At 38.3% G+C, this 18,635-nt stretch overlaps 1 protein-coding gene across 1 annotated transcript in view; it reads right to left on the bottom strand.

Moving 5' to 3' along the window:
* Nucleotides 1-18,635, bottom strand: part of LOC121886956 (rho-related GTP-binding protein RhoN-like) — a 30,486-nt gene that overhangs the window by 4,844 nt on the left and 7,007 nt on the right. The window contains exon 3 of the mRNA XM_042397407.1: nucleotides 3,769-3,878. Within this exon, the coding sequence (XP_042253341.1) occupies nucleotides 3,769-3,878 (110 nt within the window). The remainder of the gene's footprint in view (nucleotides 1-3,768; nucleotides 3,879-18,635) is intronic.

Raw genomic sequence — 18,635 nt, 5'->3', positions numbered from 1 at the left:
AAATAACACAACATGTGCACACCTTAAAGGACCATTACATTGTTCTTGCATATTCTTGCTGCCATGATAACTTTTCAGACTTGTAAAATTCTGGCTTAAGTATAAGCTGCTGTGTCTTGTAAGTTCAACCTCCTGGTTCATATTCGTTGTTTTTCATTAGTAACCTGTAGTAACACTCATACTAGTGCAGCCCTGTGTATTTTTTTGACTAGGTGATGTCGCTGGTTTGAACATGCTGGCACAGTGTGGTCTTTAAAAACCTTAGCCCAAGATTTGCTGCACTAACTGCTTTAAATGTTCACTTTATGTGACAATCATGAGACATGAAAACTGGCCTCAGCAGACCACTTTGGATAAAAGAGACATACTAACAGTACAATATGGCTGCTTTGTTAGCTGCACAGTGAGCTCACAACAGTACGATGCTGGGGGAAGACAGAGTCAGACAATACTCATTACAGACCACAGACGTGTTTTTAACTATTAACCTCCTTCTCTCTGAGAGTCCTTTCATTATCTGCTCACACCATGGCACAGACAACCACTTTGAGCGCTGTTGCTCCATTTGTTCATCGCTTACAAGGAGACCTTTTCTCCCAGATGTCTGTGCCGTGGCTGTTACGGGCTCCATTTTGTTGTGCTGTTGTGCAGAGTGTGCTGTTGCCTTTCAATAGGCCTCTCTGTAGAATACTGTGCAACTGGTGAATAGCAGCAATTTTGATGAGTCACAAAGGACCCATGGGAAGAGCAGCTTATTGTTTGCGTTAATGTTAAGAATTGCTGAGAGTTTTGTCCTGGATAAAGAGCAAAATGCGAGCTGTTGGAGCCGAGAGTCTGCTGTATCAAAGGATGAAAATGGAGCCTGGGTGTTTCAGTAACTTCAGTTGACAATGCAGTTTATGTCCGTGATAAGAATTACTGTCTAAGAGTTAGTGGAAACATTTTACTTTAGCTTATATTCATGTATTCATGTTTCATCCAACAATAACTGCGCTACCCAGGTAACTGTACTTTCAAAATACACATGAGAACCACCGGGCAGGGCTCCAGTTACGCTTAAGGACACTGAGGTCATGTCCTCAGTAATAGTTCATGAAATTTGGGGTGTTTAATGACCTGAGGAGGAGTTCACATTATATGATTACACATATGGTACACATATTGGGTTTTTAAGGCTGATTCTGATATTTTTACCCATCCAGGAATGGCAATTTTACTCCGTCAGTCAGTCCATCCACCACTTTTCACACATCTGTTGGATTTGATTGCCATGACATTTTGTACTGATATTCATGGTCCCCAGAGGATGACTCCTAATGACTTTGGTCATTAATTTCTTGACTTTTCTTCAAGCGTCACCATGAGGCTGAAATTTGTGTTTTTTTTTATTGAAATGTCTTGACAAGTATTAGATGGATTGCCATGTAATTTAGTACAGACATTCATCTTCCCTTCAGGTGATCACTTAACTTTTCATCTAGCATTAGGTCAAATTTTTCATCTGTCAGATACTTTGGTTTATGAGGAAATACCTACAAAACTATTTACATACCCCTCAGTAAATGTTAGCATGCTAACACACTAATGCTTGATATCAGCATGTTAGGCCATTGTGATTACATCAGCATCAGATGACATAGCTCAATGCACCATTGTGCCTATGTACAGCCTCACAAAGCTGTGGGTGTGGGTAGTGTAGATTTAAAATTTTATTGCTTTTAAGCAAATATAAAATAAAAAATAAAAATAATATTCTCCACCACAATTACATACTGTACGTGACAGTGTGGAGGAGGCTTTGAAACAACATTTAGACCAAAATGTTAGAAGATGAAAATGTACAAAACAAAAAACATAATTGAAAAGTTAAAACAATTAATATATTGTGAAATTTGTGATTTTTCTAAATTAGCCTAAAATTGGTTGGAGGTGGCTGGTCAAAATTACTTTAAGGTAGGTGGCAATGGGAAAAATGTGGACTCAGTTTTTCTAAATATGACCCTGCTACCAGGTTCTCCAGCTCATAAAAAACAAGTAACCAGTGTGTATGAGTGTGTGTCAGTCACACTGTATGTTATGTTATTGTTACTCTTGTGTATAACTGACTGATCCTGAGGAGTTTTATTTAGCTATACCGAGACAGTCGTAAGAACCGTGATGATACTATGACCCTTACATCATCAGCCAGGGCTGTTTGTTTGAGTGTGCCTCTGTCATCCTCTGCCTTCAAGTTTGTGTAGCATCCTTGAGGGTTGGATGAAGTGGCTGTCTCATCACAGCTTTCATAATCTTCAGCATTTCATTCACAAATAACCCAATACTTCAACCCACTCAGAAAGCAGAAATAAAGATAGAAAGGATAAAGACAGGAGGAGGTGCAGGAATGCTGTTAGGGTCCTAGTGAGAGAGTTATGAAAAAAGAAAGGGTGAGAAAATGTTTCCAGCTGCAGAGAAAGAGTTGAAGTGTTTAAAAAAAATTGATAGAGACGAGGATAACATCTTAGCTTGGGTAATACTAGATGAGAGATGCAGACAGCAAAACATGGGAGATTTGAATGAGCGTTTGAAGAGAGATCGGACTGAAAAGAACAAAGGAAACGAAAAGGAAAAAGGGAAGTGATAAGGAGTCAAGGGGTATTTTTCTAGCTTAGCAATGCTGAGAAAGAATAGCCTTTCTATAAGGAAAATTGGAGGGTGCACGAATTGGTTAGGCTGTCAGAAATGGCAGAAGAAAAAGTGCTTTGTACTGCAAGGGTGTTATTTGAGAAAGGAAGCTTGCTGAAGGAAAATAAAAAAAACATGTCAAAGTAAATGGAAACAAGACATGATGGCACATTGCCATATTGAACACTTAAATTAGATACCCAAGAAGTTTTATCTGAGTGCTTGACAATAACTTCTCTTTTGTTTTGCCTCTAAACTTGAATAGTGATCTCTCAACATGTCACTTTGGCATCCTGTGCATGCATTGTGAGATAAGTATATTCACCGCTGTTACTGAGGTCATCTAATAGGGTCAAAGTTCAAGTTAGTTCTCAAGTGGACCCCCTGTAGATGTGACAATTCGTCCACCATAAAAGATAAGTGTTTTGTCTTGCACTGATGATGTCATTGATTGATTGAATAGAGTGATGCAGGAATGTCTACCAAGTGAAAGGACATCCCATCAAACGCTCCAATGCACTTGATGTTTAATACTGATGTGTGTTAGTTAGCTGTGAAACTTTTCAACAGTTCTTCAAAAGAAATCATTCTTTTTCCAAGAAGATAAGATAAATTGCCTCATGCTTGGAAGGTTTCGTCCACTTGTTTTAGGACAATAACAGTTTTAAAGGATAAATCTGGCTTTATTCTATATATTTCTTATCGTCAACAAACCCAATGAAAAGACCAAAACAAACAAGGATTTTGCATCATCTCTCAAACAGGAGTAATTAGTGCATTTGTTGGGGACTATTTTCAGCTGCAGATTTCGTAAACTAGTATTTGTGTTTTTGGACAACAACGGAGGTTTGTGGCACAGTGGAATAAGCTACGTTGGGCTTTGCCTATACAGACAATACTTGTCAGTAGCATTAATTCATCATTAGCTGTGGTGGTTTAATGGGATTTGTTGGCAATAATCAAATATAGAATATCACCAGCCTATCCATTAAGGGTGCCCTGTTTGAGAGACAAAATGTACCTTAAAACAGTTTCGGCTATGTTAAAAAAAAAGGCAAAAAATTAATCAGGACACATTCACACTTCTGTTAATGTGACACTGACCTTTTTCAGCACACTGTCCATCGTCTCCGGACGGCTGATGTCAAAGCAGATGAGCACAGCGTCTGAATCAGGATAGGCTAACGGCCGCACGTTGTCATAGTAGGCTGAACCTGTGGGTGAAAAATACACACAGATGTGACCAACATTTCCAGGTCGATTGTATGTAATTTAGTTACTTGGCTCAAGAGTTGAATTTTTTGTCATAAGGTGAGTCATTACGGAGCACCTCTGGCAGAAATAACTATGATTACATGTAATTACCATAAACTAACCCACTCGGCAGATGACAATGAGTGGGCGTGATTCATGGCTTTCGAAACGAACAGAGGGGCCTCGTCCACAACCCCTGGTCTGTTTGTCTGACAGTCTTGAATAAGCCAACAGACAGACAAGTGACAGTGGTATAATGAATGGCTCACACAAAGTGTCACCTGGTATTTCAGAATGGCATTTTTTTGTGGGGGCCCAGGCTGAATTCGAGCATTGTGACCTGGGCAAAGGGACACATTCCTATGCAGAGGGGACAACATTCCCTCTCCATTTCATTGTCTCCACCACTATGTGCTTTTGTATCAATACACAGGGCTTTGGCAACTTCACAAAAAAACATTCGAGAGAAAATTCCCATAGAACCTGACTGTCTCTCAGCCGCTACATGAAAACGCAATACATAACATTCAAATTATTTTAAACAGAGACGTTATTTTAAAAACAACCCAACTTTTATGTTAGTAGTAGACTCTTAAAGATCAAATGAAATAAAAAATACATGTTTGAAATCCTTATTCTGTGTCCCAACATTAATTGTTGTATTATTTCTTGATATGAATCAAATATATGTATAAAAAATAAGAATTTAAATTACTTTTTTTTCAGTATTTATACAGCAAAATCTCTCTTTTCCTGTAAAATGTAAAATATTTTTTGATGACTCATCCTGTACTCAGGGGCATATACATGAATTTATCCAGTGTAATGTGATTTCAGGTTTCCAGATAATTCCTCACATCATATTTAATCTGCTTGTTTGTACTTAGCACAGCAATAGTTGCAGTGTGTTCGGATATCAGTTGGCAATAAATTTAACTACATTTCCAAACATATGGTACTGAATGGAAAAGTGTGTCCAAACTGTGGTTGTGGACTTATCTATTATTTTTAATAATAAGGGACATGTGAGTGGAGGCGAACAAATCTACAGTTCCAAATCACTGTTTTCCAGACACTTGCAAAGTTACTCCCACCTTGAGCAATCAAATCAAAATCCCTGAACAGTTTCATCAAATCCCCCTCAAGGTTATAACCTGTCTGCATATTACATTTCACTCAGAAATAGTTCACATTAAGGAAGCTAGATGCCAACTTCACTGTGACTTTAAAATATAAAATCTGTTATTTTACAACCCAGTTTTTGTAGTTTTGACCATCTTTTATCAGTTGCGGTATTTTATTCACCAATGTAACTGCTGCTCTGTCGCAACTTTACCAAAGAGTCCAGGTTGTAAACAAATCCCCAGTTAAACTATATTGTCTGTATACATTTGGAAGTTAAAATGAAGTTCATGACATAACAGCAATCACAATATATTTGACTGATAAAACAGTAAAAATGGGGGTTTGTTCGCAACCTGTCTTGTGTTGTTGTTGTTGATTTTATGGGAGTAAAATATTGTCTCAATGATAATAATGGATGGCCAAAACTATGGAAAAAAAAACCTCATACCAAGTCATTTTGAATTTTGATTACACAACGTCAACACGCTTGCAAGCCAACATACAGGTAGAGTATGTGTGGAAGCTGTCACATTAACCCTAATTTGTATTGTGCTGTCAAAATCTGTACCTAAAGCAAAACACGTGTTTTGTGCACGTGTGTTGCTGTGGTCAAACATCTCAAAGTAAAGGCCATAACCATTTATTTCTGTCCCTCTGATTAATTCTTGCTCCTGGGTTTCAACATGCGAACATACACACAAACACATTATCTCACTTTCCCTTTTGTTTTCTAGCATTTTGTGGGTTCAGATTATGTCTTAAAATACACAGAAAATGATTCATTCAACAAGCGGCAAAGGCAGCAAGGGAGAGTGGAAGCGCATCTGACGTCCCCATAAACCACCCGTGGTCTCCATAGCCTCCACACACACTCACTGGCAGCAATGAACCGACTCCGACAACTGTAGCTCCACCTCTGCATCACACAGCCGCTGTGATCAACTGCAGTGTTGAAAAGCTTCAGTCTTTCATATTATATCCATAAAGTTAGAAAGTTCAGACTTTTCCTTTTTTAATATTACTCCTTTTTTAAAAACATAATTGCAAAATATTTATTAATTTTGTACCAGTGCCAGACATATTGGTCAAACAGAAAAGTAAAGAGTGTGAAATCAAATGTATCTAATATCTTCTAGTCTGTTTTCTGCATTTGTATGAAACAACAAGGGGTCTTTGTTTTACGAGCAACCTAAAGTCATGCAATGCAAACTGTATTTATGAAGTACTGCCGGCCAAATCTGAGCAATACGATGGGATGCAGTAAAAGAAGTCATTTGCAGAGCTGCTTAGTAAGCACTTCTGCAAGTACACCAGGTCTATATAGGTTACAGCTATGCAGAGTAATGTCTTTTGGTCAGCTGCTATCATTAGAAGTCGTGCCGACTATTGCAAAATAACAAATGATGTATTTTGACCACACACACCTAAAATTATTACATGTACAGAGACAAACAATATCAGTTATAAGTTATTGATTTCAATGTCCACATCTTTTCTTTTTCTGCCTTTGCCTGATTATAAAAGATTCAACAACTAAGTTGTATGTAAATCATCACAAAAATGAAGAAAAATAAATGCTATTAATTATTATAACAATTACAAGAAATGCTTAAATCAACAGTGTGTTACAATGTGTTAAGTTTAAGTCATATATAAATCATTTTTTGCTCATGTTTGTGAAATTACAAGTTCAATCTTGACCTTGGAAACAGCCACTTAACAATAAAATATTAACTCAAGGTCCACTTACTACAATTTACCACAGCTATCAACCACATTCTACAGTCTTCCTCAGTAGATAGAATTTGATCAAGTGTCACAGAGTCCCAACATATTCGACCACTGCTCATAACAATAGAGCTATCTCCATGACAACCGAGCAACTCCATCCGCTGAGGAAGGCAAAAAGTGGACAAGAGCTCTCAAAAAACTAGTGAGTGGATCTTGAGTTAAGATTGTTTTGTTTTTGTTTGTTTTTTTGGAGGGAATGAAAGTCAAGTTTTTTATATGCGGAAAGGCTGAAAAATAACAGCCACATTACCTGGTTTGCCATCCCTTGTGCTTTTTCTTCTCTCCACTGTATAAAACTTCACATCCAAACAATGAAGTTTCTCCTAAACTCTCCCCTAAGGCAGGGGGGAGTAAAACGGAGCAGAATGCTGAATAATAACATAATGAAGCTCCATTGTGCTTTAATGTTATTTTAAAAAGGAATTTAACTTTCTGGTCCATGTCTGCATTTTTTCAAGCGGAAATAATGGAGTCAGAAAGCTATTCTCCATTATAAAAGTTAGGACATGTAACAGTTGCAGACAATAACATGTCTGGAAAATTCGCGCCCAGATTTTTCAAAATCAAACTTTAAAAAGAGCTATCCAGGGTGCTGATTAGGTGGTACATTCTGTAACTGTCAATGCAGGGAACCAAATCTCCAGCTGTCACCAGATAGTCTAACCAATCAACAGAAACATCTACAGTGTTATTTAATGCACCTGTGCGGTATCCTCACTTCAAATCATTTATTCTTAGAATTGGCCACCCATTAAGACAACGTGAGCTGTGTATTTAGCAGCCTGTCTATCGGGTTTCGGTGATTGCTTTTCTCTGGTGTATTCAGTTAGCTTGTAGCCCCCTCAACAATAATATGGTTGTTTATTGTTCTGCCAAGTCCATTCAGTCCCCCTGCACCGTCCAGAATAAACAAGCATCAAGAATCTCCTGAGATTAAAGTCTCTCTGCACTTGAATCCTCCTCTTCTCATCAGAGGCTCCAAAAACAGATACCTGCCGAAGCCAGATTTGAAATAAAAAAAACATCTCATTTAATTGAACTGTCAAAGGCTTTTGAATCGTGCCGTCAACCATCCCAACTACATACAGGAGGTTGTACAGATGTTCTAAATGTTTCTTAAAGCTGTGCTTACATACATGTTTTATAGTACATTTTGGGAAATCCACTTATTTGCTTTTTTCTGAGAATTAGATGGAAAGATTGAGATTGATTGTCTAGTAATATGGAGTTGGAGCTAGAGGTTGAGTATTTAGCTTAGCATAAAGACTGGAAATGGAGAAACAGCTAGCCTGGCACTGTCCAAATTTAGAAAATATGCCTACAAGCACCTCTAAAGCTTTCTATTTTACACATCAGGAGATTCTTGATGCTTGTTTGTTCAATGCATACACAAACAATAACGTAAAAATGACAATTTGTGGCTTTATGAGTTAGGAACAACAGTCATGTGCAATGATTGCCTGGAGTTGTCTTTGTTGTCACCATGACAATCGTCATTTTTACATTAAAGGATAGTTTCCTTGTTAAGTTTTCAGGTCTGTCTTAAAACAACAGTCAGGTGCCCAAATGAGCACTGAAAGAGGTTTTCCTCGCTGTAATCATTCCTTCTCTTCATACTGATTAAACAAACTGGATTTAACATGTTTAAGTGGGCTTTAGAAATGCTGGTAGGCATATTTTTTGAACTTTGGACAGAGGCAGGCCAGCTGTTTCCCCCTGTTGTCAGTCTTTATGTTAAGCAAATTTATGCTAATCGCCTCCAGGCTTTAGCTCAACACTTTACACACATGAGAGAGGTAATGAAATAAGCGCATAAATGCATTTTTCCCAAAATAAACTCTTCCTTTCTTGCTTCAAACACAGCAAATGTCGAACGATTTCAGTATCATGTGCATGTGACTATAACTAGTGATCCTCATTTTGATCATTTTTGGGGGGGTCTGAAGTTGCAGCAATTATCTCTTTTCTCTTTCATTATTATCATATTATTATGTTTTTTATATCAAATACTTCAAATGTAGGAAACCAAGAAATCATTCATGCTTATAAGTAAATTCAGCTGCACTATTCCTCATAAAAACTGGTATTAGCATAATCTTGGACAATGGAAGTGCTTACTTGACTCTTCGTAATAAGAACAAATTCACACACGCACACACACACACACACACGCACACTCACACACTTCCGACAGCAATCCAAGCTCTAGCCTCAAGGCTCCATGATGTCAACTAATCCTTGTTCAGCATTGGAGCAGCAGCTAATGTGTATTGATCTGTGAGCTTTTCTGACCCTCTCTGGGACCTGTAGTATGATGCCCCTCATGGGAAGATTCCTGCTGTTAGAAACTTCAGCCCATCTGTCTCTGTCTAAAACCTTCAGATCAAGATTAAACTCATAAAAAAACACTCTCAAAGGACATTATTAGAGCATTTAGAGGCGTCATACACAACTTAACTTATGTTTGGCATTATTTTTTGACGTGTTTACACCAAAATCCAGTTAGTACAGAATGTCAAAGCTAGTTTGAAATTGAAATATCCTGCCTGATAAAGTTTCTACAAACAAGAACTTTAGGATGAAGCAAATAACATACAGGTTCATATTTTACTTTCACTGAAAAACAGCCAACGAAACGTCAAGCCTGTGTTTGATGTGTAGCTGCTGCATGGCACAGTGACGCACAACAGTCTGAAAAAGAGCAACACCATGCTGTGACTCTACATGATTTTGCCATGCTTTTGATGTTTGATGCTTATGAAAGCTGCGTTTCCTTTGTTCTCTTGTCTGTTTGGTAGCTCGCAGTTACACACTTGTAAGTATGAACTGTCCTTGCCCCCTTGTAATTTTATGTAATCCACTTGTGTAAGGCTTTAAACAGGTCCTTTGCATTTAGTGGCTGCTAAGAGAGGTTTGTCCTCCCTGAAAGATTTTGTTGTTGTTTTTTTCTTTTAAGAGAAATACAGCACATTTTTTCAGGTGACACGTGAGGCTGGATATAAAACCCTAAATTAACTACATACTTTGAAGATTTAAATACAGAGAAGCTGGTATGTAGGCGACCTCAACGTACATGATACATTACAGGAGAGGCTTAGCTTGTGTGTCCTGTTTTCCAAACATATAATTCCTTGAGTGTGAGCACTCAAAAACACAAGTGGACCTGAGTGCAGCACACACTGGGTGTATCACAAAGTTTTCCAAATGCATCATTCATATCAAAGAAGTAGCCGATCCAGGGAGCAAATGTGAAAAAAGCGTAAGAGTGCCGCTGTTAGATAGAACAGTGGTTTAACGGGTTGGCGTGAGTCCTTGTGGGTTGACGAAGGCGGCACACGCTCACAGTTTAACATGCCCACATTTTTCTTCAACAGTAGATGTGAGTTTTGACGCACGTCATACACGCATACATGTGTTGTCCTTTAGCGCTGGACGACAAACCAAACATAATTAGCTTCTTATAACTTACAATTAGCAACAAATTTACTCTCATCACAGTTTTAACAAATAAATAATCTGAATCTGATATAAAACTGAGAATATCTACAATAACCAATGACATCTAACCAGTCCAGAATCAGTTCAAACTATAAGCAAATCAAGCATATAAAAAGTGAACTAGCATGAGAAAAGAAACATCACATACTGACGTATTATTTATTACTTATCACTACATTCATAAGATAAATGTGACAGTATGGTGTTGCATAGATTTTAGATCATATTGTCCATCCCTGACTGGACACAGGCGAGTACTCATTCTGAGTTTGAACAAAATACTCAGAGGTGACACTCTAATAATTCTTGGAAAAACACCAAGATATAGAGTCAGAGAGTGTACCCCTAAATAATAAACCCCCATTACATTTTGGGAAATACACTTTCTGAGAGTTAAATGAGAAAAATGTCCGTTCGTAAAGTACGGAGCTGGGGCAAGGAGGCGATTAGCTTAGCTTAGCATAATGACAAGGGGAAACAGGTGAAACAGTTTTCCTACTCTGGCTAGAAATACGACTACCAGCACCTCTAAAGCTCATTAATTAATACTTTCTGTAATCTGAACAGAGAGAAAACAACAATTTGTGGTTTTAGAGGGCAACAAAGTAACATAAAAAGTCTTAGTAAGGTGTAGGTCTATCATGAACCTCCAGACCAGCGTGAATGCTCCTTGGCAAAGGATATTCCCTTGTTGTGTTTTGATGATTGCGGTGGCGAGCGCTGTCTAACACGTCACTCCGAATTCTCCCGTAAGTTTTCAGTTGGGTTACGAGTTATGATCATCTGCATTCTATATGTTTCTCCACTTATTTATCCAGATTTTTCCTTTAATTTGTCACTCATGTGTATCCTTGTAATGTAAATTCAGCTTAGAGGAATATAAGCTTTTTATGAATTTCTTGATGAGCAACCTTTAATGAGCCCCACTAGGCAGGTTTCTTAATTATGAAATGAAGGGAGGCATATTATCTATTCTATGTTAAATATGGTAAATCTTGTTAATGATTTTCAATGCTCCAGAGATATCTCCTTTTTTTTCATTTTGACTGAACTCATTATTAAACATCTGCTGTTGTATTTTCGGAAATTTCTTTCGTTAGTGAAGCTCAAAGCTGTAAAGTGACTGATAAGAGACAATCAGACTTGCATGTCATATCTTTCAGTATTCATGGCTCTGCGTCATTCAGAAGGAACACACACACACACACACCTTGAGATGTTTGTGGAGAAAATCATTATTAATCCTCTCTTATGACAACTTCTATCGCAGCACAGTCATGCTCATTAATATTAAAATCCTGTTTGTCACAGCCATGCCCTTCTAATGAAATAATGCCTTTTTAATGTTTCATCCAGGTCTGAAATCCTGAGCTACAGAGGGGAAGTGGCAGTAAAATTCAATGCCATCACATTGAATTTTTCTTCCACCACCTGAACATAAAAATAATGCCACCCACAGAGATTAGCCATTACTGCTACACACTCACGCTGTGTGAAATGTGGGGACGATACGACTGTCTACTAAATAACAGAAGAGGGAAATCAGCCTGTGCGTTCAGATGATTATCATACAGTCATAGAGTCCACTCAGTAGACACACATACACACATACACACACACACATACACACACACACCTGCTCAGCATGGCTAATCACTCAGCGTATACGCATGAACACTTTAAGACGCCCTGCAGAGACAATGTGCTCTCTCTCCCTGTCAAGAATTACATCAATATTCAGTCTGATATAGTTTGTCTTTTTCTCCATTTGTGTCTGTTTGTTTTGCATTTGATTAAAACAAATTATCCATTTAACTGTAAAAAGAAGGTCATTAAATGGGTTTCTTACAGATTTTTGATGATTTTTCTCAGACGTGACGTCTCAATGGAACTAAAACTTTACGGTTAATAGTAGAAAAATGACGTACTGATCAAACATTCTGCATCTTTTGACCTTGAAAGTTAATTTCTTCCCAAATCTTCTTTTTAGCTTTTTCTTGTGCTTTTGACCTCCTCTCATGGTCTTCATCAAAGATGGAGTTTGCTTACTTGTCACGAAGATTACACGGTTTTAATCAAGTGACGTTTGGAAGTTTGGAAGTTTTGGTCTCATATTTTGGACTGACATAGACTGTGAGCTATGGTTGAAAGCTCCAGGAAAAGCCTGTAAGTGGACCTTGAGTTAAGATACTTTTTTGTCAGATCTTTGTATCTGATCTGTATGTATGTAAGAAATTATGACGACCACATCTGAGTTTGACTGCCTGGTTTCACTTTATTTGATTTACCCTCTATTTTAAACGTGGAATTGGAAGATAAAACAGCCCACAGTGCATTATAAATATATAAATGTATTATTTATGTTATAATCTTATCAGAAAAACAATATGATGATAAAGGAGATTATTATTTATCTTTGTTAGTAAGTATTCATTCCATTAAACACCTAAAACTTTTCATGTACTGCACTACATTTTAGAGAACTGTTACATATATCGCTGCATTATGCTAGTTGTATATTTAACAGTGTGCTTATGAGAGGTTAAACTACCTACTACTATTCAAAGTTTATTTTAAATTTATGGTGAATTTACACTATAAGATGTTCTTTTCCATGTTGAGCATAATCCATTTTTAGTCTTCATATAACATGAATTCATGTAAGTGGAGCAGAAACTGCTGGTTGTCATGCATACTCCTCTGCCGGAGTACAAGACAATAGCCCTGAAAGCAGCATGGAGGAACGAGTGATGCTGATCCTGCCAATCACATCAAGAGGCAGAGAGAGAGGAGGATGTGCATGTCAAAAATGTGAGAACAGATTTATATTTTCTGTACCACACACACACATGCATACATACATACATGCATTTATGTATTTGCGACATATTTCAGTCAGAGAGGCCCATGTGTCTTGTAATAAAGAGACAGCTGAACAGGTCTTTATGGGGAGAATCTTCAGGTTTTCTTTAAGCATTTAAAACTGGTGTGTGGATAAAAAATGATGCATGAGGATGTCAGATGTTTATCAGCCACTTACAAAGCGCGATCGGGCTAAATTCACTCAAGCTCCATCTAATCGCATTACTCCATTCTGACTGAAAGTTTTTTATTAAAAGTGGGACGAGTGACTGAACACCGGGCTGTATTTCAGTGATAAATTCTACGTGATGTTCTGGCATATTTCTAACTCAGTAGGCACAGAGGGAGAGCGCTGCCAGTGAGTGCAGTTTTGCCTGAAATCAGCAGTAATCCTACAGGAATACCTAAAATTAATGACAGAGCGAGCAGACTGGCATCTGGGCATCTCCCCGTCACATTAAACCTCCCAGCTCCTGTTGTGATTTTATATGCTGTCAAGTTCAGCACAGAATCTTATATTCCTGGCTGCAGCCATGACTCTGAGATCAAACTCTGAGAATATATATGAACCTCTGATCTCAGTTAGTGGAAGCAAACACTTTGTCCTGCTGCTTCTAAACCTCACCTTGACTTTATAAAGCCATACGGACTATGGAAAAGGAAAGAAAAGAAATAACAGAGACAAAATCTACTAAAAAATAGTAGAGGAATAACATATTACAAGCTGTATGTACTGTACAAAAAACCTAGAAACATGAAACCAGGAAACGCTTTATTTCCATATATGACAACGTAGTAGAAACAAGGTCAGCATCACTCCTCCCACCTCTCAGTAATGGCTGAGGTGTTGGGGGTTGAATGGAGTGGTCATTGCTACGTCTTGAATTATAGATAAAGGATAGAGAGGGTCTAAAGTGGATGGATAGACCCCTTGAGTGCCCTCAGTGTGTGTTTTTGTGCCTAAACAAAGTGCACTACAAAATCTAATTACTTTTTTACAGCCATGTAATGTAACAACTGAGCCCTTATGGTTTTGACCCACTGTCTAAAAGATGGAAATCTAATCCTCTGTGTATCCACATGGTCTGATAACATTTTGAAATTCCTGTTCTTGTTGTCCTGTCAAAATGTGTGTTTTTTTTCATGAGTATGTTCATCACACTGATGATCGTTTCATCCTCCTCTTTGTTGCAAAATGTTAGCGTTAGCTTGGGAGCAGTCGTTAGCTAGAAGAGCATTGCAGCTAATGTGAAAGGTTGAAGAGTTTAGTTTGGGTTTCCTGTGTTTTTTTTTTCTTTTCAAGTTTTTTTTTTAACTCTTTCTATTTCTTTTAGAACAACTTTCTGTTTACCTCTATTGATTTCAAGGACTTTTGATCTAGCTGCCATGAAGGCAGGAAACAGTGTTTCCAGTTTTTAGCCAGTTTTTAGCGATCTCTCCCAACTGTTACTAGATATATTGACAACCTGAGGTGCAGCTCCACATATGAGATTCCTGATTACAATACCTAGAGCTTGTGTCTCTCTTTTCATGTTACCCCTCATCTACACATGAGGCACATGAGTGGAGCATCTTAACCATCTTTACAGGCCAGGTGTATTTTTGCCAGAGCAACTCACGTGAGAGCCTGAAATACTCTTGTCAATATACATAAATGCCTACATTTATTGATAGTTGACATGAAATTAATATTTAGAGACACATTGCATTTTGTTACTGACATTTCATTATGAGCATATGGAAAAACATTTTTTCACTTGTATACTGGTGAACTTTCTGTTTTCTTCTATTGATTTCAAGGACTTTTGATCTAGCTGCCATGAGAGGAGGTTTCCTAAGCTGTCATACTCGTAGGTGGAAGTCCTCCAAAATATCTTTTTCTATCTTGAAATTTATGTTTAGTGCAAGTGCTTTGGAAAATGATGATTTCTTTACAGTCTAGCCTATACTTGGATTACCTGATGTCAGTAATATTCACTTTTCATCCATTTTTGTGGGGCTTTCTCTATTGGTTACAATCCAAATTTTTCTCATTGAGGGATTCCACCTCTACTCTAAAAATGTCCAAATTCTTACTGAGCTGCATTGAAAATATTTGTTTTAGTAAGTTATTTGGGTTATTCTGCATCATTTCATGTAAAGTAGAACTTTGATGATGTGAACAAATGTTTGGACAAGACATGCTTTTCAAAACAAAAAAACTCAAAAAAAATTTACTATGAAAACAACATAAGAATGTAAAGCCAAAGCAAACACAGCATCTTATTAAATCTGCAGCTCTGTCAGTAAAAAAGACAGTCTTAATGAATTGGAAAATGTAGAAAAAGGACCTTTACTGTATTGATAACTGGCTCAAAGTGTACAGAATTTGGACTTAACAGCATCAGAGGAAGCATCTTATTCCCTCCAGCTAATCTACACTGATCTAAATGAAATGATAAACCACATTTTTTTAATGTAATGGAAGATGAACGTGTTCATACTGCCTGGTGGAGTAGGAGTGAATAACTGGAATAGTTGGAAAGAAGTTTGAGGAAGAAGAAGAACCAGTTTGTAGAAAGAGTCATGCAAAAGTCACATGTAAAAGTTAGTGTTACCGTGTGCATCTTCATCCAGACTCAGTGTCTTTCTTGGACAGACCTCTCAGTTACACATGCACCACTGGCTGAAAGACAGACCAGGAGTCTCCTGGGAATGAGAATGGAGACGCATCTAGGCCATTGATTTTCAATGTACCCTCACTCTTCTAATGGGCTGCATGAGCCGCAGAGAATCAGACCAGGATGACTGGAGCACAGGCTCGCACCATGAAAACCTACTGACACTCATTTAGTTCTCACTCAGCATGCTTTCTCCTATGGGCACTTAAAACTGAGCACTCACTCTTTGACACTATATCTTTCTGTCTCTTCACTGTCTCTATTTATATATTTTCCCACTCCTCTAATCTCTCAGGGCACTTACTCATACACTCATACACCACAAACATACACACCCCTGCACATGTTTTGTGGAGAAAAAAAAAACACAACAGCACTTGGACTAAAAACCCAGTTCCCTGTGCTTCTCCCCCGCTATCTGTGCTTCTATCCAAAAAGCCTCTGAAACGCTTCAACACACCAAGCTATTTTCCATGCTCATTTCTGACATGGAGCCAGGTGCCACTCACACACGCAGATGCTCACCCAGAGCACATCTGGGTAGTTCTTTCAAGGAGTGAACGTGTAATTGGGGTCATAAAAGCTGCTCATGAATGAATGATGGATTGTTAAGGCAATCTCAGCCGCTGACTCCGTCGACCTGAGATGGATACAGGAATGGATGCAACAGGGTCTTTACAGGATATATAGTGCCAGCAATATCAGGATCAGCGTGTTTAAAGTGAGAGTACGTGCAAGCAAATGCTCTCATGTGTTCAAGAATATGTTAGGACATGTTTTTATTGACTCATCAGGCCCTAAAGGAAGTGTCCCAGAAAAACCTCTGAACAGGAAGCTGCCTGGAGGACAGAGTTCAAGGCGGCAAACTTCAATGCGTTCTTTCACTGCTCACTGTTTCAAGGTGTGACGCTACCGGTTGGGCCGGTTGTTTTCATGACTCACGCTTTCACATAATCAGAAATCAGCTGAGATGCCTGCATGTTTATGTTTTTATGGTATCCTGCAGGCATTAAACTGGTTGTCACCAGCCAGCCACGGAGGATACTAAACTTAGATTTACACCAATAACTACTTTTGCAGCAAATGTAAAATACACCGAAAACCAGCAAAGACGACCGAAAGCCTTGCCTGCCTGCCTGCCAACCACCACAAAACTTCAAACTCTAATTTCAGAGCCTGTTATGCACGTTATTACAGAATAAACAAAACATGTCACGTTGTTGAGAAGTCGCTAATTTTTCTGCATAATTGTTCCGTCTGTGACTACATAATCTAATTTATGACCTTTTTAAGTCTTGCATTGGCAAATTAGTTGACGATAAACCAGAACAGATGCTTATGAAAAGTGAGTTCCTTTGAGCGAGCACACAGTCAAGAAAGGTCGCTGGGAAAATGAAATAAAATCACACCGGGAGAAAAGAGAACCAGTAACACGCTGACGTTCACAAATCACCTCATACACACATGCTGGATAAAGATCATTTGTTGCTATGTTTGATACCGGTTGCAAGATGGTCAGCTAGAAACAGATCAATCAGCTGCAAAATTGCACTCAGCACAGAGTCTTTTCTTCTTCGTCACAGCACATAAAGACAGATTAGAGTGAGCCATATGTGGTATCTGTAATGCCAGGATGCACAGAGGAAAGGATGGAGGCAGTGCAGGGTTTTTTTCAGAGGAAATGAGAAAAAGATTGAGCGAGAAAGTCGAAGAGACCGATAGAGAGACAGACAAAGAAAACGCAAGGAAAGCTAATCAAGCTCAAGAGTGCTGAGAGGGCACTGCCCCGGTACAGTGCAACTCCTGACCTTGACTTGTTGGAAACAGAGACAGAAAGACCGGTGAGAGGCCAGCAGCCAGAGTGGATATTAAAAAGAAAGAATGAATTTAAAGAGATGAAGCACAAGTGCAAGTCCAGACACAAAAACTGTGTTATAGCATGTGAGGTCACCTGGGATCAGATTGCAGGTTCTCGGTCTTGTATTTTTTATTTGGAGGGTAAAAAAACGCTCAATACACAACTTTGTGTATTTATAATCAATAATTCTTACAGGTTATGAGACTGTTTTGTGTTTTATGGTGCATTGATCTAATAATCACTTTTTAATGACCCCACAAGGTCCATCGCACATTAAAATATTGCAGAAGTGTTTTAAGTGTTTCCCAACAGACTTAATTATTTTCGACCCCAGTATCGTAGAAAACTTGTATGCAGATACAAAACAGACTGAAAAGCGTGAGAGTTTGATAGATTTTGGTTACAGAAACCAAGCCAAACAACCAAGCCAATCAGAGCTCTGCAGGCGGGATTAAGAACATCTTGGCTTGAATAAAAATTATAAAAAAAACCTCCCACACACTGTGACTCTTACTGCCGGAGTATTTATTCGTTTATGACGAGTTTTATTCAAGTTGTGCTTTCATCTGACGCACCTGTCACATATTTAGGTGTGCAGAGACTTTCCTCAATTTTTTGACGGCATGTGCCACAGCCAGGAAAAATGGAAATAGAAGAAAAAATGTCACAGAAAAGGTTTGATTTCTTTGATTGACATGAAAAACATTGAGCTAACTGTTCCTTCCAAACCCACTCACTACTGGTACTGTAGTTTAGGACAAAATAACAACCCCTGGAGTGTATCACTTGAAGGCTGGATTAACAACAATAGCAGCAACTGCCCAGGGGTCCCAGACCCACAGTTTTGGAGCCAGAAGGGTCCATGTTCACCATATGCCAATTAGATTGTGATAATTTCATTATTTACTAATTAGTTTTTTGTT

The sequence above is a fragment of the Thunnus maccoyii genome, chromosome 20 (genome assembly GCF_910596095.1).
Source record: "Thunnus maccoyii chromosome 20, fThuMac1.1, whole genome shotgun sequence".
NCBI classification, from domain to species: domain Eukaryota; kingdom Metazoa; phylum Chordata; class Actinopteri; order Scombriformes; family Scombridae; genus Thunnus; species Thunnus maccoyii.
Note: the sequence above shows the minus strand (reverse complement) of the source record. Positions and strands in the feature narration are given on the sequence as shown.